General features: G+C 37.5%; 1 protein-coding gene across 3 annotated transcripts; it reads left to right on the top strand.

Moving 5' to 3' along the window:
- The first annotated feature begins 1094 nt into the window (after positions 1-1094).
- On the top strand, positions 1095-27061 carry LOC113507997 (ETS-like protein pointed). Of its 3 annotated transcripts, none has more exons than XM_026890928.1 (5): positions 1095-2507; positions 14228-14590; positions 21439-21555; positions 26365-26568; positions 26892-27061. In XM_026890928.1, exons 2-5 carry the CDS (start codon positions 14548-14550, stop codon positions 27038-27040), a joined length of 513 nt encoding a protein of 170 aa, XP_026746729.1. In that variant the 5' UTR covers positions 1095-2507; positions 14228-14547; the 3' UTR covers positions 27041-27061. The 3 variants fall into 3 exon arrangements, with proteins under 3 accessions (XP_026746729.1, XP_026746730.1, XP_026746731.1); XM_026890929.1 differs by having other exon boundaries at positions 1095-2516; XM_026890930.1 differs by lacking the exon at positions 1095-2507 and adding an exon at positions 2569-2833.
- The last annotated feature ends 764 nt before the right edge of the window (positions 27062-27825 follow it).

Below are 27825 nucleotides of genomic sequence, written 5' to 3'. Positions count from 1 at the left end.
AAAAGAATTTCAAGTCAGTCGGCAGAAATTAAAACATCGTTAACATATCTAAATACATTTAAACGTTTTGAGTCTTGCTTTCGATCGTAAAAAGTATCTTATACAAAACCAAAATCCTTCATTTGTCGTCCATAAATAATTCAGTCCAACTAAGTTGTCGAAAGCTTTCGGCGACCCTTTTCAGGCGTCACAGAACAAGCGTTTTAAATGACTATACTTTTGAATTAGCGTCCACTCAATTCATATTTATATCCGCCATTTTTCATGCGCAACGAGCTGCGCAAACGCAAATGCAAGTTAATAAATTACAGAAACACACATGTACATTTGATGTTTACGTCACTATCCTTGTATGTGTGGACTTCCTTTTGCGTCTGTGTGCGTACGGGGGCTGGGGGGGCAGGCGGGGAGGGGACAACTTCCCGCGTAGCACCTGGCGCTCAGAGGTTACATGCATCGACGGGATCCCATTGATTTGTGGCGAGAAGCACTTGAACTTAATGCACTGATCTGATTTACCCTTTGTTTATGGTTTATTCCTTTGTGCGATACAATGTAGCAAAAAGTACACAAATGTTTATACATATGTGCTGTATATTTTCCATACAGATTTAGTAGACTATTAGAAACTGCAATCCTGACGAATTAGCTCTTCTAAGATCCAAAATGCATTTGTATGAAATGCTTAAAACTAACATAAATATAGAGAACGTGTACGAAATAGAGTCTAACAATTGAGTAATATCTATGCCGTCAAAATATTCGCAATTGGAGAACCACGTTTTTATATCAAGAAATAAACCCTTTTTTAAATTTCTTTAAGTATTGAGGTCCAGGACTGTAGTGGCCTTCTTAAACTTGAGTCTGAATAAACAACCTTGTCATTTTGTATTCGAGCCCTGATGCCTCATCCTTTGTTTATTTTAGTGAAAGTCCTCTTATTTGTCTCAAACATATGCATGACAAAATGTAGAGTCATTTCAACTCCAGAAAGATATTGAATTATTACAAGAAAATTGATTTCTATAAAACAAAAATATAAAATAGTATAAGCCTCCATAGAAATCAAACAAAGAAATATAAATAGGAAGGAATAAGCAAACAAAATCCATAATCGCAGAACTTTATTCTTTGTTACATCCATAATCTACCTGTTACTTTTGACACGAGATCTCAAATACTTAGTATAGTTAAGCCGATGTCAAAATATTTGCCGTGATCAAAGGGCCTCCACGTGCTGTCGATGTCGTCCAAACATTGACACGGGCCGAGCGGCGCACCCACCAGATAACAATACCGCGAACAATGAACACGCCGACACACCTACAACAAACACTAATATACCCCGAGCTGCGAGTGACTCTCATCAGCTTCGCTTCTCATTTTTTCTCGAGCATCAAGGAGCTCTGTCGGTCTTCATTAAGCCCCTCAACAGGCCTCCTGCATAACATCCTGTCTTAGTTTCATTCATTTGTCATAGTCAAGAATCAATTGAGAAACTCTATGTTACTGCCAATTTGTAACGTTTCCTGCCTACCTGCGTACCTGTTGGCTACAGAACATTATCATGTAATTTACTACACAGATTACAATTTAATTGTTAACGCATAACTCGCTGATGAGCTATAGTTTCATACATTGTTGTAAACTTCATTACTCGCTTCGGAATGCGCCGCTCTATGTGCTAGCTGTGCAAATCTATGAATGGAGACGGTGGACTACACTTTATGGTGCCACAAAAACCGAGGCCCTTTAGAAAATACTCCCGACGGATACACGGAGCGCAATATTTACTACGCCCCCCGACCCTTTCACTTCCTCTACGGCGACAACCTGCGATGAAGCGAGACTGCATTACGCAAGCGCGTCGGCTAGAGCGGGACGGCAGATTCATTCATAACCGAGTCCGCCATCCGGTCCGCGTTCTGATGGATCACTTCATCTCCTTCTAACGCGCAGTCTCTTGCGGAGTGCGAGCAGGTGGCACCGGATGCTTAACGATGTACCGGAGCTTCGATCGGAAGCTCTTTAAAAAAACCTCGTACTCTTTCGCGTCACCGTGAGCCGAGTCATATCCCGGAGGAGCGAGTATCTAGTGCAGCCGCGGCGCCGGTTCGACGCGTATCGAAACTACAAGTGTGTCGTTGTAATGTGAAATTACCTCGTTTAATGAGGGGACAGTCGCAATTGGTGATTTTCGTAAGCTCGCTGGGAGTGAGACGGTGCGAGCTTCGCCCCTCCGCCGAGCGCCCATTCAGCGCGAGTAGTCGGTCGCCGGCCACAGCGACGCACGCGCGCGCCCTCACACCTCGCCATCACCACTCTGGATACACAACTCCTATTTTGACATGACCGGTTCGGAACTCGAACGCTCGCGATCGACCTGTGTCCACACAGTGTTAGCTCACTAGTGATATCTCTAATTGGTGCTTTTGAGTGAGTGACGCCGGGAATGTACGAGAACTCGGCCTGGACAACTTTACAGTGGCCCAAATTGCATTAAATGGGTAATTGGTGTACGTCATTGGATAATGGATTCGGCTCATATACCTAGTACATATAATCCGTGCTTACGACGGGCGTGGGTCGCTGTGAATTTTGCACTTGACTCCCGGCCCTGGTCTTTGTTTGATGCCGTTCCATTTAAATATTTAAATTCAACAATGCGATTTCTGACCTCATGAGATGAATACGAAACTGTATATTTATAGTATTTATTGTTTAAGTACATAGTTACCCGCACATACTTTATATCGTCCAACAACATGCACATAATAACTGCGACACCAAACATCAATGGATCATTTCAAAGGAATACAAAAGGTTCTGAATGGTATGTCTAAGTATATAAAACATTATGAGAAATATTATTTTTTTAAGTCTATTATTATCTTTGTTTTGCTCTAATAACTAGTGATGTAAACATTAAAGATATGTTCCACTAATTGGATGATATTTCAACCGCTCAGTAAATAATTTCAGTGTATTACGAAATAAATTCAATGTTTACGTTTACCATTAAAAGATTAGCAATAGACGGTATGTAGTAACTAATCACTATAATTAGCACCTAAACAGTTTAGAAACATAATGGTTCCAATACAACACTGAACATAAATTACCTTACCATTGGGTTTAGAACTTTCCACCATAACTATGGTTGCGGCGAACAATTAAGCGTGCTATTAAGGCGGGTTAATAAATCCTGTAGGGATTTCAATTACTTGATTTCCAAGCATTTTTTCCCGCTAACGCACATTTCAAGAATTCCACGAGGCGTTTTCTCTGGCGGCATCGCGAGCTCGCGTTGTCGGCAGCGCTGCGCCCGCGCCGCTCAGGTACGCGTTATCAGTCGCTTGCTGCCGACGACCGTGGGAATTAAAGAAGCGTGTTAAACAATAGCGACCAGATAAGAACATCGTCAGAACCCATTTAGGGTACCTTTAAGTAATTAGTCGTGTTTTCATTTACGTGCTCGATACTAAATCCGCTGTGCATCGAAAATTCCCGATGATTCATACTTAGTTGAGGCGGTGTTAGCATAACGCTTCAGCGATTATGTTAATGTTGCAATAATGCTATATTTTGGCTGTTTCTATTGATATTAACAAATGAAAGGCGAACATTGCACAGCAGCGCGCGCTTGATTTACGCCTAAAAAACTTCGCGCGTCGTACCTTTGTTCTTAGAATACTGGTTCTCCGTACGTCCGCAGTTCTGAAAATAAAAACTTAGATAACAAAACACATTGTTCGTTCGACTATGAATTAGACAAAATACTTATCACGCTATTCTAGTTTGATAAGAGCAGCTGTCAAAATGTGTTCAAGCTGTTTTAAATTTAGTTTTTACACGTTAATTGCTCAACCATTTAATTTTAACACATAACTTCCTTTGTTTACATTTCTTATTTGATGTTTCGTTTACACTTCAATAATTCGCGAATAGGCCTAATAAGAATCAGTTGTTTTGTGGTAGGTACTTAGCAACAAATGATTTATTACCAAATCATCTGTTTTGTTGCTGAAGTCCTTAGGGCCAGGAGTGGGTGAAAATACAAAAACTGTGCTCCAACGGATACAGGTGTTTATTTTGAGGCGGTCTTACAATCCCCCACTTGTGGTTTTTTAGACGTTTTGGATCAAAGAAACCTTTTCGAGGCTTTCATACAAGATGTGCAGGGAAACAATATGTCCGGCCGACTTGTTGTTTATTTTGCAATTTGAAGTACTTTTTTGGTTATCAAATGTTGTTAAACTTGTACATAATTTTCATTTAACAACAGTTTTTGTAATGTTGTATTTTTGGTTTATCTTACGCATACTTAATTAAGTAGGTTACATAGGGTTAATTTCCTTTTGAGAAGTAATAATTAATAACAAATTTTAAAAAAGAATTTAATTTACATATCACCATTGTAATTAATGACATTAAAAATTAGAGATTTTTACCTTTTTCAATATTGTTAGCAACACAATAAGAATATACTCGTAAATAGAGGAGATCCCTGGTAAATACATCACATTTAAAATATCTCAACAAGGTCTCTGCGAACTGAACCTGGGTCCTTATGTAAGCCTTTAAAGAGGATCAGGGTTCTGCCCATGAAGGTATCCAGGGAATGAAAAGATGCACTAGTCATATTGCAGCATAAATATGGAGTTAATTCAGGATAATTTCAGCGAAGTACAGTTTGTTGTTCAAAGTAAACATTTTCGCAATCCGCGGTCACGTGCCAAAACCTTATTGTAACTACAATGGTTTATTTCTACACTCCATGGCTGGCGCATATGTATTTCATGAACCATTGCTTGTTTAGTTCGACATTCGATCAAAACTGTGCGGTTTAGTCGGCAATGGTTAGAAAAAAAATTAATACTATTTTCCATTTCATTTTTTTGATTTGATTTCCTAAATTAGTACCTATATGAATATTTTCATAACAGGTAACGTAGTTAACTACCAAACTTGATATATCAGTAGATATAAAAACGATTTCGGCAATGTAGAGCATAAACATGATGAAATGAACAACAACAACTATTTTCCTCGTATTTATTGCTATAACGAACATATAACTTATCGATTTCCCAATTATTTCTCTATACACATTTAGAACTAATGTTCTTAATACCTACTTTGAATAAATGATAGTTGTTTCGTTCAATACAAAGTGGAATAAAAGAGTGGTTTGGCCTTCTGTAGTTTCGCAAGGGATTCAAGAGTACTTTGTTCAAGTACCTAAAATATAAATACATGGAGGTTTCGCGTCGGTCGTCCGCAACGCGAGGTGTACGTACAAGCGTCAAATTTTCGCAGTCAGCGAACCGTGCCCTCTGACTCACAAAGGAGCGTTAAACTGAACGCTTTACATTCAAATTCAAATCCCCCTCTAGACGTTCTTAAAACAAAATGAGCTGTGATCAAAAATGTGCAATATATTTACATTTTTAATTATACTTGGCATAGACACAATTACAATTAACGCTTTTTTTTTCTTAATATAAATTAATGCCTTATATTTTGTACCAGTTGTAATGATGCAAACTCATTTCTTATTGATGGTGCAATGTACGTTCTCGCGATGAATCGTAATAGCAACAATTGATGTAGAGCCTTCATAAATAATTTAAAGCATAACTAGCCTTCTAGTTTAAATCGACATCAATATTTTATTAGTACTTATTTACTTTTTGTCATGTACCTGACTGGGGTAGTAATTAAATTATATTTTGTACTGAGTTATCGTTTATAATTTATTTTTCACGCTTCTTATAGGGGGTGTTCTTACAGTACCAACGTAACACGTTACTAGGTAAAAAAACTTGTACCGTCAGTGGTTTTTTAAAGAAATATTGTGTTTCCCGCTGAGTTGAACATTGAGGGATTGTTACAGCGTTAATGTAGTTAGGCAAATTATAAACTATGGAGTGTCATTTATTAAATTCAAGAGAACAGTTTATATTTTTAGGTACCTATTATTATGTTGGACACGCTATAAGCAAGTTCATTACACGCAGGTTTAACCTTGGTCCTGCCGCTCGGCTGGTATTCACAACACAATTTATCTTTAGGTATAAGACCAGAACTACACTATCTACGTTAATAAATTATCTTAGAAATAAATTTACACAACTTTCTGTGAGCTCTGTGACGGGTCTGTAAAAACACTTGTTCAAAAACTGCAAATATTAAATATGCCCGTAACTTCAACATCTGTCTTTTACAATTACAGTAATTTTGTGGAGTTTAGTCTCAAACGAGTTAACTAATGAAGGATAATAACAAAACCATTTATAACTTAAACATCTAGACAGTCAATTAGTTAAACTTTATAATATTCGAAAATAAATTTGTGTTTTTATGAGGATTGATATTTTTAACAGAACGTTAACACGATGTTAATAGTCTCTAATGCCAGTGCGAGAGTTCCGATGCGACCTAATTTTCTGAGTGATGAAATGGAAATCTGAACGGAGAAGCCCACCACTGTCAACATTAAAATTAATTCTTCCGTGTTCCAGCTTTTAGTGACAGATTAGTTTACGAGCATCGTAACTCTCGAGCCACTAAAAACTGAATAGAGTTACTTAAATAAAAGTATGTAACAGTGTCGCTTAATAGCTGTGTTGCCAGTACCATCAAACTGGCCGTAAACAACAAAAGGATGCCGTTGAAATTTAACCCTAGAAAGATAATCATATTGTGACGTACGTTAAAGATAATCATGCGTAAAATTGACGCATGTGTTTTATCGGTCTGTATATCGAGGTTTATTTATTAATTTGAATAGATATTAAGTTTTATTATATTTACACTTACATACTAATAATAAATTCAACAAACTATTTATTTATGTTTATTTATTTATTAAAAAAAAACAAAAACTCAAAATTTCTTCTATAAAGTAACAAAACTTTTAAACATTCTCTCTTTTACAAAAATAAACTTATTTTGTACTTTAAAAAACAGTCATGTTGTATTATAAAATAAGTAATTAGCTTAACTTATACATAATAGAAACAAATTATACTTATTAGTCAGTCAGAAACAACTTTGGCACATATCAATATTATGCTCTCGACAAATAACTTTTTTGCATTTTTTGCACGATGCATTTGCCTTTCGCCTTATTTTAGAGGGGCAGTAAGTACAGTAAGTACGTTTTTTTCGTTACTGGCTCTTCAGTACTGTCATCTGATGTACCAGGCACTTCATTTGGCAAAATATTAGAGATATTATCGCGCAAATATCTCTTCAAAGTAGGAGCTTCTAAACGCTTACGCATAAACGATGACGTCAGCTCATGTAAAGGTTTCTCATAAATTTTTTGCGACTTTGAACCTTTTCTCCCTTGCTACTGACATTATGGCTGTATATAATAAAAGAATTTATGCAGGCAATGTTTATCATTCCGTACAATAATGCCATAGGCCACCTATTCGTCTTCCTACTGCAGGTCATCACAGAACACATTTGGTCTAGCGTGTCCACTCCGCCTTTAGTTTGATTATAATACATAACCATTTGCGGTTTACCGGTACTTTCGTTGATAGAAGCATCCTCATCACAAGATGATAATAAGTATACCATCTTAGCTGGCTTCGGTTTATATGAGACGAGAGTAAGGGGTCCGTCAAAACAAAACATCGATGTTCCCACTGGCCTGGAGCGACTGTTTTTCAGTACTTCCGGTATCTCGCGTTTGGTTTGATCGCACGGTTCCACAATGGTTTAACTATTACGGTTCTTGTAGTAAGTTTTTTGCCAAAGGGATTGAGGTGAACCAATTGTCACACGTAATATTACGACAACTACCGTGCACAGGCTTTGATAACTCCTTCACGTAGTATTCACCGAGTGGTACTCCGTTGGTCTGTGTTCCTCTTCCCAAATAAGGCATTCCATTTATCATATACTTTGTACCACTGTCACACATCATGAGGATTTTTATTCCATACTTACTTGGCTTGTTTGGGATATACATCCTAAACGGACACCGTCCTCTAAAACCAAGTAACTGTTCATCTATGGTCAAATGAGCCCCTGGAGTGTAATTTTGTATGCACTGATGGATAAAGAGATCCCATATTTTTCTAACAGGAGTAAATACATCGTTTTCTCGAAGTGTGGGCCGTATACTTTTGTCATCCATTCTAAGACATCGTATCAAAAAATCAAAACGATCACGACTCATTACAGAGACGTACACCATTGACAAAGATCGATCAAAGAGGTCATCTGTGGACATGTGGTTATCTTTTCTCACTGCTGTCATTACCAGAATACCAAAGAAAGCATAGATTTCATCTTCATTCGTGTCACGAAATGTAGCACCTGTCATAGATTCCCGACGTTTCAATGATATCTCAGCATTTGTCCATTTTACAATTTCCGAAATTATCTCATCAGTAAAAAATAGTTTGAAGCATAAAAGTGGGTCATATATATTGCGGCACATACGCGTCGGACCTCTTTGAGATCTGACAATGTTCAGTGCAGAGACTCGGCTACGCCTCGTGGACTTTGAAGTTGACCAACAATGTTTATTCTTACCTCTAATAGTCCTCTGTGGCAAGGTCAAGATTTTGTTAGAAGCCAATGAAGAACCTGGTTGTTCAATAACATTTTGTTCGTCTAATATTTCACTACCGCTTGACGTTGGCTGCACTTCATGTACCTCATCTATAAACGCTTCTTCTGTATCGCTCTGGACGTCATCTTCACTTACGTGATCTGATATTTCACTGTCAGAATCCTCACCAACAAGCTCGTCATCGCTTTGCAGAAGAGCAGAGAGGATATGCTCATCGTCTAAGAACTACCCATTTTATTATATATTAGTCACGATATCTATAACAAGAAAATATATATATAATAAGTTATCACGTAAGTAGAACATGAAATAACAATATAATTATCGTATGAGTTAAATCTTAAAAGTCACGTAAAAGATAATCATGCGTCATTTTGACTCACGCGGTCGTTATAGTTCAAAATCAGTGACACTTACCGCATTGACAAGCACGCCTCACGGGAGCTCCAAGCGGCGACTGAGATGTCCTAAACGCACAGCGACGGATTCGCGCTATTTAGAAAGAGAGAGCAATATTTCAAGAATGCATGCGTCAATTTTACGCAGACTATCTTTCTAGGGTTAAAATGATTGTGTTGTATCATCGAGGATCACAATTGTTCATAAAAATGAATGGCCAGTATTTTTTGTGTTGACTTTTATTTATGTGGCAATTTTCATAAATTTAAGGTTTAATTACCTCGCTTTTCAATGTAGATTTGTCACACAGTGAAAACATTGAGCCATGTGTCACTGTAAAGGTCTATTTCAGCTAAATAAATATTGTTAATGAATTACGTTATAGGCTACACAGTCTAGGTTTATTTTGATTAGTACCAAAGTGTTTCTTATTAATACACTAAATACCTGCCCACCTACATTGAATTACATAAAATGGCGTTTGTGACACTGAACTTAACCTTAAACGAAACGAATTTACATACAAAACTACTGAAAATGCATCCATTTAAATGGTTAATTAACACGTTTATATTTCTTTACGAACGAACCGTCTGAGACTGTAATTTGAATTTTTATTACGTTCCCCAAAGTTAATTGTGCCAAGTTATTATGGGCCGTATGTTTATTTTAAATTAAGTTAAACGATAACATGCGATTTAAAATACCTACCGACCTAACGCAGGTGAATAAAGGTTATAGAAAGAATAAATAAAAATTGCAAACACTTGCTTTATAATAATTAATAAAATATTTATCATTTCATGGTCCACTAATGTTAGAAACCTGATGTCTTAGAATATTTTCATAATGAAAATTTATCTTACGCTTAGCAATAATCTCTTAACCGCGGTGGCCATTTTGGCGAGTCATCGAACGGCTATAATGGCGCCCACGTGTTGTAAACAAACGCTAAAATTTGAATATGGAACTCGCGGAGTTTTCCTCGCAAAGATTTTTCTCGCGACCGCGCGGCGCGTGCGTGGGCGTTGGGAGGTGTTTGCCAATCGTCTGCGGCCCGCCCCACGCCTCGCGACCACACGCCTTCGAGCCTGCAAAACACCCACACATCACAAAAACCCCAACGATACCGATTTTATGACAACAATTAATTATTTCTCCGATAGATAATGCCGGAAAACCTGGTAGTTCAATGGCAGTGCCAAATTCCTGTTTAAAATACTTGCTTGACCTTCTAAACAAGTCATTGTGTAACTGACAAATACTCGTGGGTAGTATTCCCACAGGATACTCAGCTTACACTGGCTGCAGATGCACCAAAAAGGTTTAAGTTTCAAGCTCATGTGCAAGATTGACAGACAAGTTATTCACAACGACCTGTCTATGGTAACAGTCATTTCAAATTTCGAAACACATTCTCAGCGAGTCAATGCAATGAATTTATCTTTATTTCTACATAGAGTTCTTAATAAGCAAAAACGCACCAAGTTTTACATACTTATGTATGACCAGAGACTAGAGTTATGTACTTAAGTTTTTCTCAGTGTAACCAAATTAGGAAAAGTAGAATGTTTTTCAAGTAAATTAATAAATGATCTGGAAATATTTACAGAGCCTTATTATTTGCACCTTTTTAGGAAATGCGCGCTAAATGGAGTTAATTTGCCATTTGTCATCAGTAATGTTATGTTAATTAAACATTAACTTCGTAACTATCGAAAAATCCACTTTGAGTGCCTACTTAAAAACGTGAATAGATTACTTAAATAAAACCTAGTAGTTTTAAACAAGCTTGTAAAACAAATATGTATGTCCCAACAATAGTAAGTGAGTCAAACAATATGGAGTCAGAGCGAGGCGAACGTCGGTCCGTAATAACGTTTTAATTGAACGGTCGGAGGTCAAATCACTTGCGCCCCGCGTGACCCAGCCTCGACACCACGCAGCCAGTGCTCACTAATAGACATGGATCCTATACAATCATATTTGTCATCCTAAACAACAAAATACGCAAAACGAAAGAATTTACGATGATCGCATGCAAATATTTACTCTGGCTTACGCTAACAATGTTACAATCATTATTATGTGGCAACACTAAACACAGCATAAAAGCTTGCTTGCTTGCGCACAAACTGCACAATCTATTGCTATTGTTCACATAAACAAGCCGCCGAATTGTTAGCTCTTGTTATACAAGCTCGCATTGTTCCACATTTGAATCGTGCGTCCCGCGTCACACGATTCGCCGAAGCATCCATTGTCGCCATGTTTGTTGATGCGCGCGCAATCCGTGCAAAACCGCGCAAAATCTCGCGAATACTTTGGCCGAAATCAAAACATGCATTGATACGCGCCGCGGGAACAAACCAGTTCTCGAACGCATCACAATGTTGCTAGAGACTGAATAAATGAAATCCATTGCCTCACTTTCGTAAAAAACCTTAGTATTTATTCCAAAGTTGAGTTGCTATTCTCGTCTTGAAAAACTGGGTTTATACAATAAGACCGTTATATTGTCCGATTGGTCTCCCGCAGTCATCGTAAATCCACTTAATTTAGAAATATTAAAATCTACAACCGAATTAGTGTCCGTCTGTATCGGTCCAGATACATGCGGGTGTCCACTTTCCCATTAAGATGGGGTCGAAGATGCGACCCCATTTGACCGCGGGTTCATTCCGCACTACAATGGATTTGACACCAAACACTTGGCTGTTTGCTTCATAAATTCCGCTGGAGTCGTCCGGCTACGGAACCATCTATTAGTGTTGCACGACATTCGTAACTTTTTTCATTAGCATATGCATGTGGGTTATCAGTCGCTACTTTTGTGCCAGAATTCGTTTCTTTTCTACTTTACTATTTTTGCCTCACATGCAACGAATCTTCTTTCAATTGACTCATAACATACGCGTTTAGCAATTCCATTTGTTGCGTAACATAAAACAAAGCAAAATCTACATCACAGAACGTGATCAAAATGTAATCTAGTATCAAACAAGAGACAAATGTAATGCGGTCGGTGTCATTGAGGCGTGGGGTGACAAATTGGGCGCGACAATCGAGTTAGTTGACCCGGGCCCGGCCAATCTGTGCTCACACCGCACGATTAACCGCACAGACACACGCACTAACTGCACCGTAATAGATACGATACCATCTGACGCACTCAATTATACCGCACAGATTATTACATGTTCGACTAAGACGGATGACCCTGCGGATTACTTGTGACTCTATGGATGCCATAGACCACAAAAAAGTAATGAGCAATTATTTGAATTTGGAATTATATTCAGCCAGTTATTAAAATAAAAGAGAACCGAATAATTTTTTACTATATTTGCTCTGCTCAGTCAACATTAAAAAAGCATAAGGCACCATACACACATAATTTTCGCTTTACGCCTCGTTGTGAGCCACTGCGCGTTATTTGACTATTGTCCTCCAATATTGGTCGAGGCAACTAGTCTCATTCAATACTACTTGGGCACAAAGGAATTCAAACGTCAATAGAAATTCTCTTTCGCTTTATAGCCTATTGGCTTTAATGATCTGGATTGCAATGGCTTTTGAGTTTTGATGGCCGAATAATACGGTTTGATTGATCGTATCACGGAGGCAAATTAGATATCAGAATCAAATTGAATCAAAACTTTCTTATGACTACAAAACGGAATCTCCAACTTAAAAAATATTTTTTTAAATATTCTTTCATTTCGTCACAGTTGAATTGTTTCAAGTGCTATTTGTCTAATAAAATCTACGACCAATAATTTGACAGTTATGTTTCTAAATGTGATTTTGATTAGAGACAATTCGTCGCCCCCATCACTACTAAGTAAGTTAGATTGACTACGACTCCTGTTCGTATACTCGTATGGGCATAAAATAATAATACCCTAACTATTCATATAAATAACAAAATATTCACATCTGAGCTACAAATTAATTCGTGTGAAATTGTTTTTGCATATTCATATCACGCGATCTGTGGATTTTAATATTATCCTCATAATCTACAGATTAAATTAGTGTAAAAAAAAGAATTCTAAAAATGCTGCTCTATGACCGTGTGAACCATTAAAAATTCATTGAAAGGCGACTTATTTGTAGATTAACATTAATCACTCTGCACAACGGGTTTTTATTAACATTTCGACCCCTTTTCACGGAATATTTTTTAATAAAGGGAAATGAAGATGTTTACTGGTACTTAACCCTTGGTCTCTCGATGGGGCTCGAAGTACCAATATAATCAATTCGTGTCGCTTATTTGTTATCCCTTTGTGAGTATTGTATGAAATATTGAACATAAACATTGGAAGATTATCTCGTAGCAGCATGATTAAATTAATTTCGAAACCCACATGATGTAGAGTCAATCAATTGTACATAAATTAGTATTCAAACAACGTGTATAAATTAAAATTATGTTTATTAAAAAGTAATGTCTAAAATACGTTCTCGTTTTCCGTTAGAGCTCTCGTAGTAAACACGCACACGAAATAAGCATAGACAATTATGGTTCATTATAACTACCGAATGTTCACTACATGTCGGACAGGCTGAGAACGTATTTAAATTTTAAAATACGAACTATGCGGTTATTTGAACTGTTTTAAATTAAATCTTAGAAAAAAAGATAGAACTGTATTCGTTTTCTGAAAAAAATCATCAAATATATTATGAAACATACTCAATATTTTAACTGGTAGGTTGACCTAAACAAGGGGAACTGCAACATAGGGCACTCCGATCAAATTTGTTTTGAGTGACTCCTAACTATCTTTACGTTGTTACTAAATTGACTTCGACACTAAGTTAGCAAAATGTGTCTCGGGCTAGTGGTTCGCGTGAGAACAACCCCGTTGTGGTGCGGGGTTGTGAGGGGTTGAGCGAGGGTGAGCGGGGCGCGGGGGTGGGAACCACTCCGTGTAAGTGGGGTACCGGGCCGGAAGCGCCTGCATCGGATCGTTCCACGCACCTGTGGGAATGTTTGCCGCTATTTGTATATCCTACACCCCAGTCACTTACACAATTATCATATAACCGCACTATTCTAACACCGTCTATCTCTTAATTACTATTCCGCAATTATTTATTACCATTGCAACAGATAAAACCAACAGTTATAATTTACAACTTATCTTAACAGTTTACGTATTCATCTCAAGCGACAGAACCCGCCAGTACGCAATTACATTGTTCAAATTTCTTAATTAACAGGTGCTGCTATAATTGTGATATCAATAAACAATGAACAGTGATCAAATAAGAATGAACTTTTTCCCCGCCACGTGACAATAATAGTAACGTCAAAATGAAAAATAGCGAAGAGTGTTTAGACTGATAACAAACTAACTGTATAAACAGAAACAGTGTGATATTTATTGATCTTATTTAAAGTTTAAGTAATAGTGTTAAAATCTTTGTAAATATAATATAAGTGTAAAAGACAATAAACAATATCGGCTGCCGGCTTGTGACCCGGACTCGAAGAGCCCGTAGCAGACAAACATCGAGGCGACACGGCGGCCATCGCAGGCATGGGAATCAAAGTCATGATGAAAGCTTTCAATAAGCCAAAAGGTAAGATCTAATCAAAAAAACTTCACAACTTCCACTAAAAGCCGTGAATTACCTCTTATATCTAAGAAAATTTGTGCAAGATGTATGTAGCTAATGTGTTACTGGCTTCCAATTACAAACGCAGTCCAAGGAGTATTTATGAAAATGGCGATGTGTGTTCGTCGCTTGCGCTGACGCAACGCGCCCCGCTCTCGGTTTCGCGTGCACTTGTCCCAAATGTGAACGCGCCGTGACCGAAAGAAAAATATGAAAACGTTCATTTTCTAAATTATTACCTATAGCATACCGATGTTTACAGAATATCGAAACGTTTATGCACGACATTACGACATTCGTTGAACGGTATGGTTAAGGCTTTTCAAGGTTTCGTACCAAATAAAATGTTAACACTTCTAATCATGAATTAGCCTACTTAAAACCATACATTTTACAAAATATCTAAATGGCAAACAAAGTTTTTGATAAAAAAAAGTATTCTCACTTTTTTGTCTTGACAGTTTCTGCGAAGAACAGCGAACGAAAATATTCTTAAAAATTATGATAAATGCTATACATAACTTAAAGGTACTCATAGTTACCAGTAGGTACATAAGTCATTATTTATAGTCTTCTTGTGATGAAACTATCGTCCGTTAGCTCTGCATATCGTTCTCTCGCAAATCTCGTGAGACAAAAGAGTAATATAAACTATTTGTTTGAAGAACGAAACACTGTTTTCAATCTGCAAAAATCTCCTAAGCGACAGAGCCTAACAATTGACAGACGACAAGGAATAACGCAACGTTCAATTTCCTTGAGTATCAACAATCGCTGAATTTTGAAACGTAGCGTGTCCGCGGCGTCCGGCGTCCGGCTAGGGCCGTCCGTTGAGCAACACTCGACGAACCATTACCGTAATTATGAATCCTCGTATGCTCTGATGATCTTGAAAGTAAAGACCTTGCGTGCTCATAAACTGAGAACTGGAAACAATGTTTGTATACAAACTGGCTGCTCGCTAATCGGCCTCGACCCGCGACACACTCTGGATGCGATACATCGATATGGACTGGTCGCAACACTTCAATTAAAGATTCAAATTTGTGCTTCCTAATCTGATTTTTTTTGAGATTGAAAGTCCGTTCTCGCTGTCAAAGAAACATAATGCTATGGTGATAACGACAAATCAATACAAAGGCTGTAAGAGTATTCGTCTCTCGATTCCTAAAATTAACTTGTTAATTAAAATCATAAACACATCAAGTTAATCGAATGCTACTAAACTAAAATAATAGCACACACTTCCGTCCAAACATGAGGCTGGAGTGAGTACTGAGCATGTATCGTGTGTGTCCGAGCGGACGTGTCACCTCCGAGCTAACAAGCTGAGCTATGTAACCGGTCGAGATGCAGGCGCTGAGGAGGCTCGCTCTCTCGTGACACGAACAATGCCACTATCAATGAGCCAAACAACGAATTTACGACTCAACACATTCCCTGGACCATAAAAAGTCATAACAATTTACGAACATAACAAAGAAACAGTGGCATCTAGTACGGGAGCTAATAACGCACAGAGCAGCAGCAGCGCAACGCGGGGGCGTCCATTCACGCCGCTGATTGGCCCATCCGGTGCGCGCTCAATGAGATGATGCGCGCGCGCAGCGGCCGCCGCCGCACCGCGCCCGCGCCGCCTCTGTCATTGAGCAAAGGTCCGTCGCCTACGTTCGTGATCAACGCAGCACAGATCACTGAAAGATAACGGAGCATTGTTAGATTCTCCACCTCGGAAGGTAAAACGATGACGATTTCTGATATCATACTAGGAATGTTAACAAACGGGTATAGAAAATTATAATGTAGTTACTCGTGTCAGTTCGCCTCGTGTTGACTCTAATTAACTGAGTATTGTATTCAGCGTTACAAAGCTAGAACAGCATTAGACTGCATAACGTATTTGAACATATTAAAAACAACAACTCGTACGCAAAACGTTCATTTTCTGCGTCAGCGAGCAGGGAACCGTTTGAACAATAACAATTTTACCGCATTATGGTATAACCCTCCTCCGTGCTTGAATGAGTAGAAGGGTGACACCGGTAAGCAAATGGTCAATTTTGAAAATGTATATTTTACAGTAATTACTTTACCACGGTCACGTTAATGTCTAGTGTAATGAAAGTTACAAAAAACATGCGCTGACAATGTATTGACAACATAATTGTATGTACTTAAAATAAAAGCGATCCTTGTAGTTATTTGCAATGTCTTGCATAAATACGAGGCATTTTATATTAATTCCAATTAGGTGATTACATACATTCGCAAATAATGCTATTACTTTCAAACTAAGGGCTTAAATGTGGGCTTTTAATGAAAATAATCACTTTGCAATATCGTTTAGTATAATTATAAGCAAAAAGAAGGCTATTTGAATGCGAACCGGCGCACGCGCCGTTTACGTCACGCGACGTTCCAAGTTCAAACGGTGAACAATGGGTTCGGTAAAAATGGCGCGAGCTTTTGTTCTGGGTCGCTATTGTGGCCGGCGCGCTGCAGATTGACTAACTATCAAGAATATGTTATGTATCACCTGTGTTCCACGCGAGATAAGGAAAACTACGCCATATATACAGAATTACATGAAATTATAGATACGCATACGCGACCAGTGTGACTAGACACATGAGAGTAGTTGAAAGGAATGATTGCAAAATTACAACTAATTTTCCGAACTCATTGATACTTATTGCGAGTACCTTTAGTTTTCTATACCTTTCACTTAATCGCGAGCTACATTTATAATATGAACCTACTGTTCTGAATCAGATCACAAAGGCGAATAAAGCTGCAAGACACGAATTTTCTACTACTTTCACTACTCTGAATATTTCAGAACTCTAACTTAAGTTAGAAAAATGAAAGAAAAAAGCAAAAGTATGGATGAAAAAGTTTAGGCCTTTGCTGCGTTAGATCTCCCACAGACTCTACATATAAAAAAAAACTTTAGTTACCCCGTATAAATAGTTCTAGATAACACCGAAACATAATGAAGCTATTACTTTAAACAACGTCCAGGGTTCGAGTGCAGGCAACAAGTGTCGGTTGGCTCCCCTCACAACCCTTGTCTCCCACCTGTTACGTTACCGGCCATTTACATAATGTGAAATGCGCTGGAATTCTAAAGCTAGCCTGTTGAATGTATTGTTAACGTTTTTGCGAGTTCTCTGTTGTTTGTATTTGTTTTTCTCTATGTTCAATTTGTTTAAAAAGTTTTTAGTTGTGCCAGTAGAACGGTAGATTGTTTTTCGCGAATTACCTTAAAAAAGCAGTAAAATCATCTTGACGAACAGTGATTTCATAGTTATTAATCTATCTCTTGAATTTACGATGTAATTGACCACCATGTAACGTGATGGCAATAAATAATTAATTTGAATTGAATAGAACGGTCACAAACATCAGTATTGGCCAAGTTACTAATTCAGAAACAATCAAGCGAGCAGCTAATGAATGTCCGAAAGTACGAAGGTTGTCGGTCGTCCTCGGCAGTCCGGCCACGGCTAGGTGAGCAGCCGCCGCATCTCCGGTGCTTTGTACACTTATCTACGCCATTCACGATTCTCTTCACCCCGAAGATATACAAACTCTGTTGTCAAGACCTCCCTGACTCAACACTCCGCTCTCAAACTAAACGATACGTTTTTGTTTCGACATTACGAAATTTTTCGCCAAATAATTTGTACTAAATATACTGTTTAAAATTATAGCTTGTAAATGTAACTTTATTTCACGTTTAAGTACTTAATAAGCGGGTAATGTTCTTGTAAACGTATAATTATACTTTTTACATTTTTAATTGTTTATTGTGTTATACTTGGGGCATATTAGTTACAATATCGTACAACGGATGGGCCTCATCGGAAACTACGGGACAATTAAGCCGAAATCACTCCGGATTAATTACTTTAATTACGGAAACGGAAGTCTTGCCATAGTAGTTTTTGTGCATCTCGGAATGCCATTCCAGATCTTAATGCCAAGCATGGCTGCTATTTGTGCCACCACCTTCTGGCATTATCTCCACAGACATTTACAATTAGCCTGCAGAACTTAAAAAAATACTGAATGTAAGTATATCATGAATGTCTGATCAGCGGTTCGAACAACAAAGGTTTTAAAACAAGAATAATAAAAAATATTTTTCCAACTCGATATTTACATTCGTTGTTAGTTTTTTTAGAATAAATGTAGCTCGTTAACTTTAAAAACTCATACATAAAATAAATAAACATAGCAAGTAACGGCGTCTCTCAACAGATTAATATTACAGCGATGATAACATCCACATAAAAAATGTAGTAAATAAAAGTTAATCAGTATTTTTTAAATATTTTAAACATAAGTATATATCCTTTGGGACATCAAATTTGTCAGTAGTCATCATCAAATTATTTGCTAGGAATGTTAGTCGATGACTTTTGCTCACATTTTCTGATGTATTTGACACGCGAATATTGCAAACTTTATACCACTCAAACAGAATTAATGTCCGTTTCATCTTTTTTTTTAAATAACCTTGGTACCATCCCAACACTCGACCGTTAACGACCACGGAGGCGGTGCATATATTTGTGTTAAAAACTTTTTGATGACAACACTCTTCTATTACTTTTAAAATAATTTTAAAGAACATAAGTTTGAATTTTTCTTACTTTTTATTCACGCAGTTGTTTGATGTGAAAATATGTGTAACATTAATTAGAATGGTTTGATGTTCGTGGAATAAAATGTGTTTTTTTTGTTTTCATTGAGAAAAATATGAATTAGCGTGCGATGACTCTGTACAATTACTAGCACCGGAGGCTAGTTAGCGAGGCTCACAATCAGTTGCATGCATTTCATGTGCAGACATGTTGCGGTGCAGGTGTTTGATAAAGGCGAAGCTCTCTATACACGCTCATATCACAATGAAAATAACTAGCTTATTACACAGTTAAATGCGCAGTTATTGAGAGATAGCTGACTTCAAAAATGCCGACTTTTGAATTAAAAGAAAAGAATGAAATGTACTAAAATCGAATGACCCAAGAAACGAGAATTTTTGTTTAATTTTACCAAAATGATAGGGTTAGTAGTTATATCACAGCAAAGCAAAAACCTCATATATGTAACTAGACGTGAAAAAACGAGAGGAAATAAATACTTCAATACACCTATTTCACCGACCTCCAATAACAATAATTCCGCTAACAAAGTCGCAATCACAGCGCAATCAGAGGCTATCTGTGCGTAGCATTTGTATAAAAAGATGCGTCGCAGTAATCGTGAGTCAAGTGCAGCTGCGCGAGATATATAGTGCGAGTAAATCACAATGCCGAAGTACCGCAGTGCCGGACTGCCCGCAATTAATGCTGGCGTGATTCGCGAGCGGCGCCCAGCGCTGCGGCCACCTTGCACCTTCGACAACCTACTGTCAGACACTATTTTATGTTATCGAAAAGAAAAAAAATATGATTCGCATTGTAATGCCGACTAGTTTATAAGGTGCTCAAGTGTAGAAAATGATTTTCCACCTGGACTAAAATGTAGTGTCATAATTCCTTTTTAAGGTATGTGTTATATAATAACGTGTAGGTTTCTATAGAACGAAAATTATAGAAATCTGTTCATCTGAAGAGATAACTTAAAAAGCTGGAATTAATCATAGCTTTCATCTTTGACAGAATAGATAACCAATTTTAAAATTGATTGCACTAGATTCGAATTGTCGAGCTTATATTGAAACTTAAAACGACAAACTCGGGGAAAAATTTAAATGATATCAGAACGAGGTTCAGCTAGAGCAGATCAGAGGCCGAGCGGGCACCGACCGTGGGAGAGGTGCACAAATCTCCGCATCTCAGAACTGGTCGGCAGGTGCGCGCAGCACGCACACAGGCGCGCTCCACACGCACACCGACGCAACAAACCTGGCGCACTTATGAATGAAGCCTACAAACCCGCACAACAAATACACACGTACAGTGTACACTCACCCACACACGCAGAACAAATTCAATCTTGCTTGTTTATCTCTGATTTATTTTATTCGAAACCATCAAGTCTCAAAAAGTTGGCTATTAATTTGTTCTTCGGCGCTCTGTATAAATGCCGTAGATAAAGTAATTAATCCGATTGATAATGATCTCGCTGGACAACTGCTTGAACCTTCCACGATCTAAATCGTTTATAGAATACTCGGAGAAACTATATGAATGTGTTTCTGCTTTAAGTTTGCCCTCAGGCTTATGAATAACTCATTGCAAACAGATCATATCTAGTGACCATGCATATGAACAAACCTGATTATAATAGGAGCACATTTAAATAATAAATTGCTTCCACAATGATCTGCCTCGAAAGAAAATCGTTATAAATTCTTACTTTTGGTTGAGGTCGTAAGAATGTAGATAGAGACACAAAATATACAAATGATTGACGAAAATGTTTGAATTAGTTTTGGATGATCGTCCCAACACCGGTTACATACTCGTCTTGTTTTTACGTCATTAAACAATCTATTCCTTAGGCAAGATGTGGAATCGGTAGCTGCGGTCTCTGCCCTGATTATATGGTAGCGTTCTGGTATTCGTGAACAAATAATACTACTACGTTTTGTAACAAGTCAAGATTAAAGTTTAACTGACAATTGACAACCTAAAAAAATCAGCGTCAGTTGTGTGGCGATTGAAATACGAAAAAAAATAACGTAACTTTTTCAATATTTTGTATACCTACATTAATTTTGATGTCCAATTTTCTTTTTATACTTATTGAAAATAGTTGAATGTTAGTTAAATGGTAATATGTTTTTGTGGTTGTTACAGACATCCCGTCACAGGTGCCGCCGCTTACGCCTGGCACCAACAAGAAGATGGCCGAGGCGCTTAAGGCTACCTTCGCCTCTTGGGAGAAGGAGCAACTGCGCCTCGGCGTACCGAAAGGTAAGATATCACGATATTACGAAACATCATTAAAAGAAAAGCTGTCTTCAAAAATGCTTATAGGTCTAAAAGTCGACATAAATAATCCGCCATTTATGAGAAGAATATATAAGATAAACAATAGGACCACAATCTTTAATTAATTAATTAAAAAAAATATTTTTGAGAAGTTGTCCTTTGCTTATCATTTCAGTACGTATGAGCGACTTAATAATGTTAGAGTCGAAAAAATGTAACTTATGATCAATACACAAATCTTTCAGAAGTCTAGTACATCAGTATTAGTGAACACCGAATGTCGCTTTATATCACTGTTTAACCATTTAACGAAAACATTAATAAATAAAGACTTCTCGAAACCAGTTCAGCCTTCATATCTGTTTTATTTACATATCTAATTCTGAGTTCATTATGTCCAAATAATTAACTTTTGTTTATAGACAATTAAAGTGAGCATTGGATGGAGGTTGAGCTATAAAATATACTCAAATTACCGTTTAACGTTCAGTAAATGCTTAGATAATTTCACACAAAGATATTTCGTCGTGTTCCTTAGCGAGTGAATAGGAGACCATTCGTGCTATGGTTTATTTCTCAGTAATGTAAACGTCGGTTCATTCGGTAGCGTTCAGCAGCACTTTATGGTCAGGAAGAAAAGGCAATAAAACCGCATTTATATTAATTTTAGACTTCAGTCAGAGATCTGAGAAGCGAAGGAAAAAATCATCGCATGTTATTCTTAATACTATTAGTACGATTTAATACGATGCACCTGCTTTTAAGTAAGCTAATAAAAGTGATTAATCTTCGGTTACTGAGCGAAATTATGGAATCTTTTCAATCGTCTTAACATTGCGTAAAACAGAATCGCTAAAGTGTAAATTCGTCGTGCGGTGTGGTCCGGTACACAAGGGCGACAAATAATCGCTACATTTTTTGTCACGGCGCTGGTAAAGTGAAGTCGTTAGCGCGTAAGAATGTTGTGATAGCCGTCTTGTTTTTCCCTCGTTCAATATTTAAGTGTATACTGGTTACAAGCAAAAACTGTTAGCGTACAGTTGACAAAGCGTATAAATACAAGGTATCATTTGCATATGGTAATGTGACGGACGCGTCGCCCTGTCGCGACCGCCATCGCGCCGGCGATACACACCTCCTTTGTTGGTGGCTAATAGCGAACTGCGATTTCCACACCTACATTATTATTAAATAAAAAAAAGTAAAAGAAAAACAAATGAAAAATAATATCAAATTCAAAAAGTTCTGTCACTCAAACAGCAACCTCTTTTACTCGCAAAACAATACATAATTAGTGAGTGGGATTGCATTGGGTTTAAAGCTGTTTGCCTAGGATCGCGTTGTGGACATGTGGCGAGTTCGATGCCCTAGCGCCGGAAGTGCGTGCGTCTGCGCCGCGTCTATTCGCGCTTCCGGTGTGCCCGCGCGCATCTAACACAAAATCACGCGCAGGATGTGAATAACACTCGCTAAATCTTTTATGATTATTATCTATATTGTATCAATAGATTTCTTTATGCAATTCGGTTTTACTTAAAAATATATATATTGAAATAAATGGAGGGTAGTCGATAAATGTCACAAGTAATAATGACCATTTTTTTTTCAAATCACCTTAACGTTGAGATTGTTAAGGCCATTTACATAAAAATAATTAAACAAACACACATACCTTAAAAACTACCATTCTAATCCTCATTTAATTATAAACAAGGTATCTTTAATGTGTTGAGTGCCCTTTTTAATAAACAAGAAATTAAGGCGAAATAACAAAACGACCTTAGCTTGGTACATACCTTATCAGAATTTTACGCATGTGTGAGTGACTGTACACGTGTGTCATTGACTTGATTCGTTTTAATTGTTCAACGTAATAAATTGCGTAATAAAAACCAAATTGATAAAATTTTAAAGTATTCGATATATTAAACTGGGGCCCTACCACTGAGCTCGTAAAGCAGTACTGTTCGGCTGTGGAAAAGAGACGCCGCTTTACAAAGCTGTTCATCTGTAGTGCACTATCTCTGTCCTACAGTTCACTATTCCGTGATGGTAGGTAACCTACTTTTTGTACAAGTGGGGTCCAGTAGGTTATCGATTATCAAGTGTTACCTGTTTTCAACAAGATTAAAACAAAAAAACAAGGTGGATTTTGGGAAACTAGATTTTCTTTCGTCTACAAATGACCTTAAGAACCTAGAACTTGTTGAAAACATAACATAAATATGTACTTGGTAAGCACTACACAGTTCGTTATTATTTTACAACAAAAGTTAGAGAAAACATTAAATTGTTTTATTAAGATACCAATTAATTGTATGACACTGTTATGTTCAAAGAATATCACCTCTCAAGAGCTCCTCGTGTGAGAATCATGAAATATCAATTAAGATAACATTATGATATTAAAACACGTAAAATTATCCGTAAGATCCAAAGAAACCGGTTGCACTTGCAGTAACACATTTCACTATAATTAAACGTGTTACAGGAAAAACGACGATATTCAGATAAAATATATGTACTGGTAAGGGTAGATGGTGGCTGTAAAATAAATCTTAACACCTCGTTATAAAGGCTATTACTATATTGTGGCTATGGTGATACATGATTCCTAATTGATTTGACTTTATTTGTGGATAACACCCGGTTTGTCAGCTGACATATTAATCTAAAGCTATAATTATATCAGACCACACTGAAACTGAATACAAAAAATATAGTTGTTATCTTAATTTTCAGCATTCTAAACAAATAGGCAAATAATTACCAAATTTCGTTAAAAAAAAGTATTGCTAAAACCCTTCTTTACAAGAATAGAAATCGGATACAAACGACAATAAAACCGCAACTGCATTTTCCAATCCATCGCGTCCTATCGTTAACAATGCCCACTTTGCATACACAATTAATATAAACAAGCAGGTAATGGACTCGGAATCAATGTTTATGTTAGCTTTAGTTGTAGTCGAAGAGCTGGTGCTATCTCGTGATCTCGATAAACATAAAGTGATTCTGTTTTCAATGACGTCCTGTAGTCTCGAAGACAGAGTGTTATCTTGACATCGGTAGTTAATGAAATTGCTACATTAACATACGAGCCGGGCTTTGTTCTGCCTCGTACCATCAACTCTTTTAATAAATTGTTATTGAGTAAGCGAGATAGCGCAATACACGGTGAAGAGCGGTGTCCCTTTCATATTAGTCGTACTCACTCGTGGTGGTTAGACCCCTAGATTTCTCTTAATGTAAGATACTACCGATTACTTATTTTTTTATTAGTTTTTTAGATTTTTTTTACTAGTTTTTGCACTTTGCGTCTATCATTTTTTTATTTATATAAAATCTGTTATAACACCAGAATAAACACTAAACACCAAAGTCAAAATAAACAAGAAATAATTAATGTCGGATTAAGAAATAATTACGAACAAACTTATTTTCCTTTGAGGCAGCAAATAAATGTAACAAAATACAAATAAACAAAGAAAACTCGCTTGTCACGATACTTCTTATAAAGTTGTCGCCCTATTAACATCAATGTTAAATCATATTTTACCGCGATACTAATGAAAACGTTGTCATTTCACTTTGATGTGTTCATGTTAGATCACACCGTCAAGATACACGCTTTCGCCAGACAGTCCTACTACAAAACATTAAACGCTATGTCCCGACTAAAAGCCGTAATTAAACTAATTATTTATTATTAGACAGCTCTCCCTGTTCGAAAGGAAAAAAGACCCAAGTATAACAGTAATTTATAACATCGTAACACATAACTGCGTTTATCTATTGAGTTTTTCTTGTAGTTAACCTACTTGGTTAGAAAATGGTTAATGGTCACTGATTGAATCGATTGATCTTTGAAAGTTATGCAGAATGCTTTCTTTGAACGCAGCAGCTTAATTATCAGCGTTTTCCTTTACTCATCAAGACTTGTTTCATAAAAAATAATGTTGTTGGAAAATGTATTTTGAAATAACAGAATATTTTCTGAAGAATTTAACCATAAGTTTTATATTGCCAGTACTGTATTTATCCAAAAAGAGGCCTCGCTCACGTGTTTTTCCGATTTGAAGAGTATTAAATACCGGTTGCATCACATATTTGTTCATCGTTACCCAATCATAATGATTAAAGGTATATATTTTTGAAAATCTTACCAAATTACTCGATAGCAGATTCGTCTTTAATAGATACCTGACAAGTAAGCTAGTAGGAGAGGGACCTAGTGATCACAATAGAAATCCTTAATGAGTACAAAGACAGCGGTCGGCCGGTGCATACATTGGGGCGTCAAGGTCGGGCCGCTTCCGGCGCATGTGGCAAGTTCCGTTGTGAGGCAACCGCGGCCGGTTCGCTGCCCCGCTAATTGTTGTGTTGCAGCCCTGCGCGCCATCCGGCTACAATTGTGCATTTTACTACTTGATAGCTAACGCCAATCAGGGCCACTGCCGGCCTGATTTCATATTATTCGCCCTACGCATATCTTGAAATAGTGAATAATTTTAATTGCTTGTTAACGTAATGGTAATTGAAAAGGTACCTAAGGTATTTTTTGTGATTGTTTTGAAATAATTGCAAAACAATCATTCGAAGATAGATGTCGATGGCGTGCAATTGGGGAGGCCTATGTCCAGCAGTGCACGTACCTATATGGGCTGATGATGATGAATCATTCTAAGACTAACTACTACTACTAACTAACCTCTTTCTCCTAAATTCACTCTAACCGACTCCAATTATAATCAGTTTAAGTCACATAATTTCCACCTTCTCTTTATCTAGATCCTCGGCAATGGAACGAGGCGGCGGTGGCGGCGTGGCTGCGGTGGGCTGCGCGGGAGTTCTCCCTGGAGGGCGTGGCGCTGCAGCAGTTCGCACGCACGCAGGGCAAGGACATCTGCGCGATGGGGCGCGAGCAGTTCGTGGCCCGCGCGCCCGCCTTCATGGGCGACATACTGTGGGAGCACCTCGAGATCCTGCAGAAAGGTAGGTATTTGTATACCGGGTTTGTAACCCTCCTTCTTTTTCATATATTTCCTCATTTAGAGTAGCTAATCTTTAATTTTCACTAAGAAGATGGAGAGATAATTAGACAATTAGACCTTATCATCATTTATCTAAGTAAAACGCATTTCAAAACCCTAAAAGCGCTGGTTTATTTTCGAGAAATCATTTACATTCATTTATTTCAAGGCTTTATTCAAAGCATCGTAAAAATCAAGAGTCTACACGAATTCTACTACAAAATCATCTCCTTTCACCTCTTCAACATCTTAATCCAAAATCTCACAAACCAATATGTTCGATAGACGTGGAGAAGGAGCGCTCGTTGCTGGCCAACGTCCCGCCGAACATGTACGAGAGCAACGTGTGCCTCCCGGAGCTGCCCGAGTACAACATCCCGCCGCCGGCACACCACTACAACAACAACAACAACACCGGTGAGTCCCAACACTAGAACAGCAACAACACTGGTAGAAATTTAGACAAATAACATAATAATATAGAAATCTTTGGCTTTTACTTAACAATATACTAAATAAACTACATATTGAGGAGTCTTTGCGTCATTTCAAATCACAATTTACGTCTAAATCACACTATCTAAATTATTCGATTATTTTGATCGTGTAGTAGTTATTTGTCTAATTTTCTACGAAAGCCTGGACGTTATTAAAAGTTATTTGAAGATGTCTTTGGAATGAATATTCCTCGTGGCAGAATGTAAAGAGAAAGGTGATATAAACAAGCGTAAGCTTCAGGTAAGTCAGCTCTACGAGAGGTCTACGATAAACGTCTACGGTGGATTGTCGTAGCGACTACAAGGTTTGGTCAACTTTCAATTAAGTGATACTATTTTTTTCTTAAACTTTTATTACGTTACTTTAGATGGTACTTCCTGAAACTCTGACAACACCATCTGTAGGTACCTTCTCAATGATTTAACCGGCCTGTGACCAATGGAAACTTATAACTATCAGAGTTCATAATATGGTACCGAATATTTGAAACCTACATTACCGAATAACCTCGTTATCGTTTCCATGTTTTAAAAAAACGTTTAGGATGAACAAAAAAGAGTATACATTAATTTAGACGATGGTGTCTTAACCCTTAAAAAAGCGAACCACACATTCGTACAATAATTAAATATCATTCAAATACGAGTAGCGGTCGTAATACATACATTCGCGATAAGCTGGCGTCAAGTGCGCGGCAAGGCGAGCCTCATTATACATCAGA

Source organism: Trichoplusia ni, unplaced genomic scaffold, assembly GCF_003590095.1.
Source record: "Trichoplusia ni isolate ovarian cell line Hi5 unplaced genomic scaffold, tn1 tig00003628, whole genome shotgun sequence".
NCBI classification, from domain to species: Eukaryota; Metazoa; Arthropoda; class Insecta; order Lepidoptera; family Noctuidae; genus Trichoplusia; species Trichoplusia ni.
This window is presented reverse-complemented; position numbering and strand designations above follow the sequence as displayed.

Bases quoted from the DNA above. Each gene is read 5' to 3' on its own strand.
- LOC113507997 (XM_026890928.1), top strand. From the start codon at position 14,548: ATGGGAATCAAAGTCATGATGAAAGCTTTCAATAAGCCAAAAG. The intron at 14,591-21,438 runs GTAAGATCTAAT...TGGTTGTTACAG, and splicing joins AGCTTTCAATAAGCCAAAAG to ACATCCCGTCACAGGTGCCG. The intron at 26,569-26,891 runs GTAGGTATTTGT...TATGTTCGATAG, and splicing joins CCTCGAGATCCTGCAGAAAG to ACGTGGAGAAGGAGCGCTCG.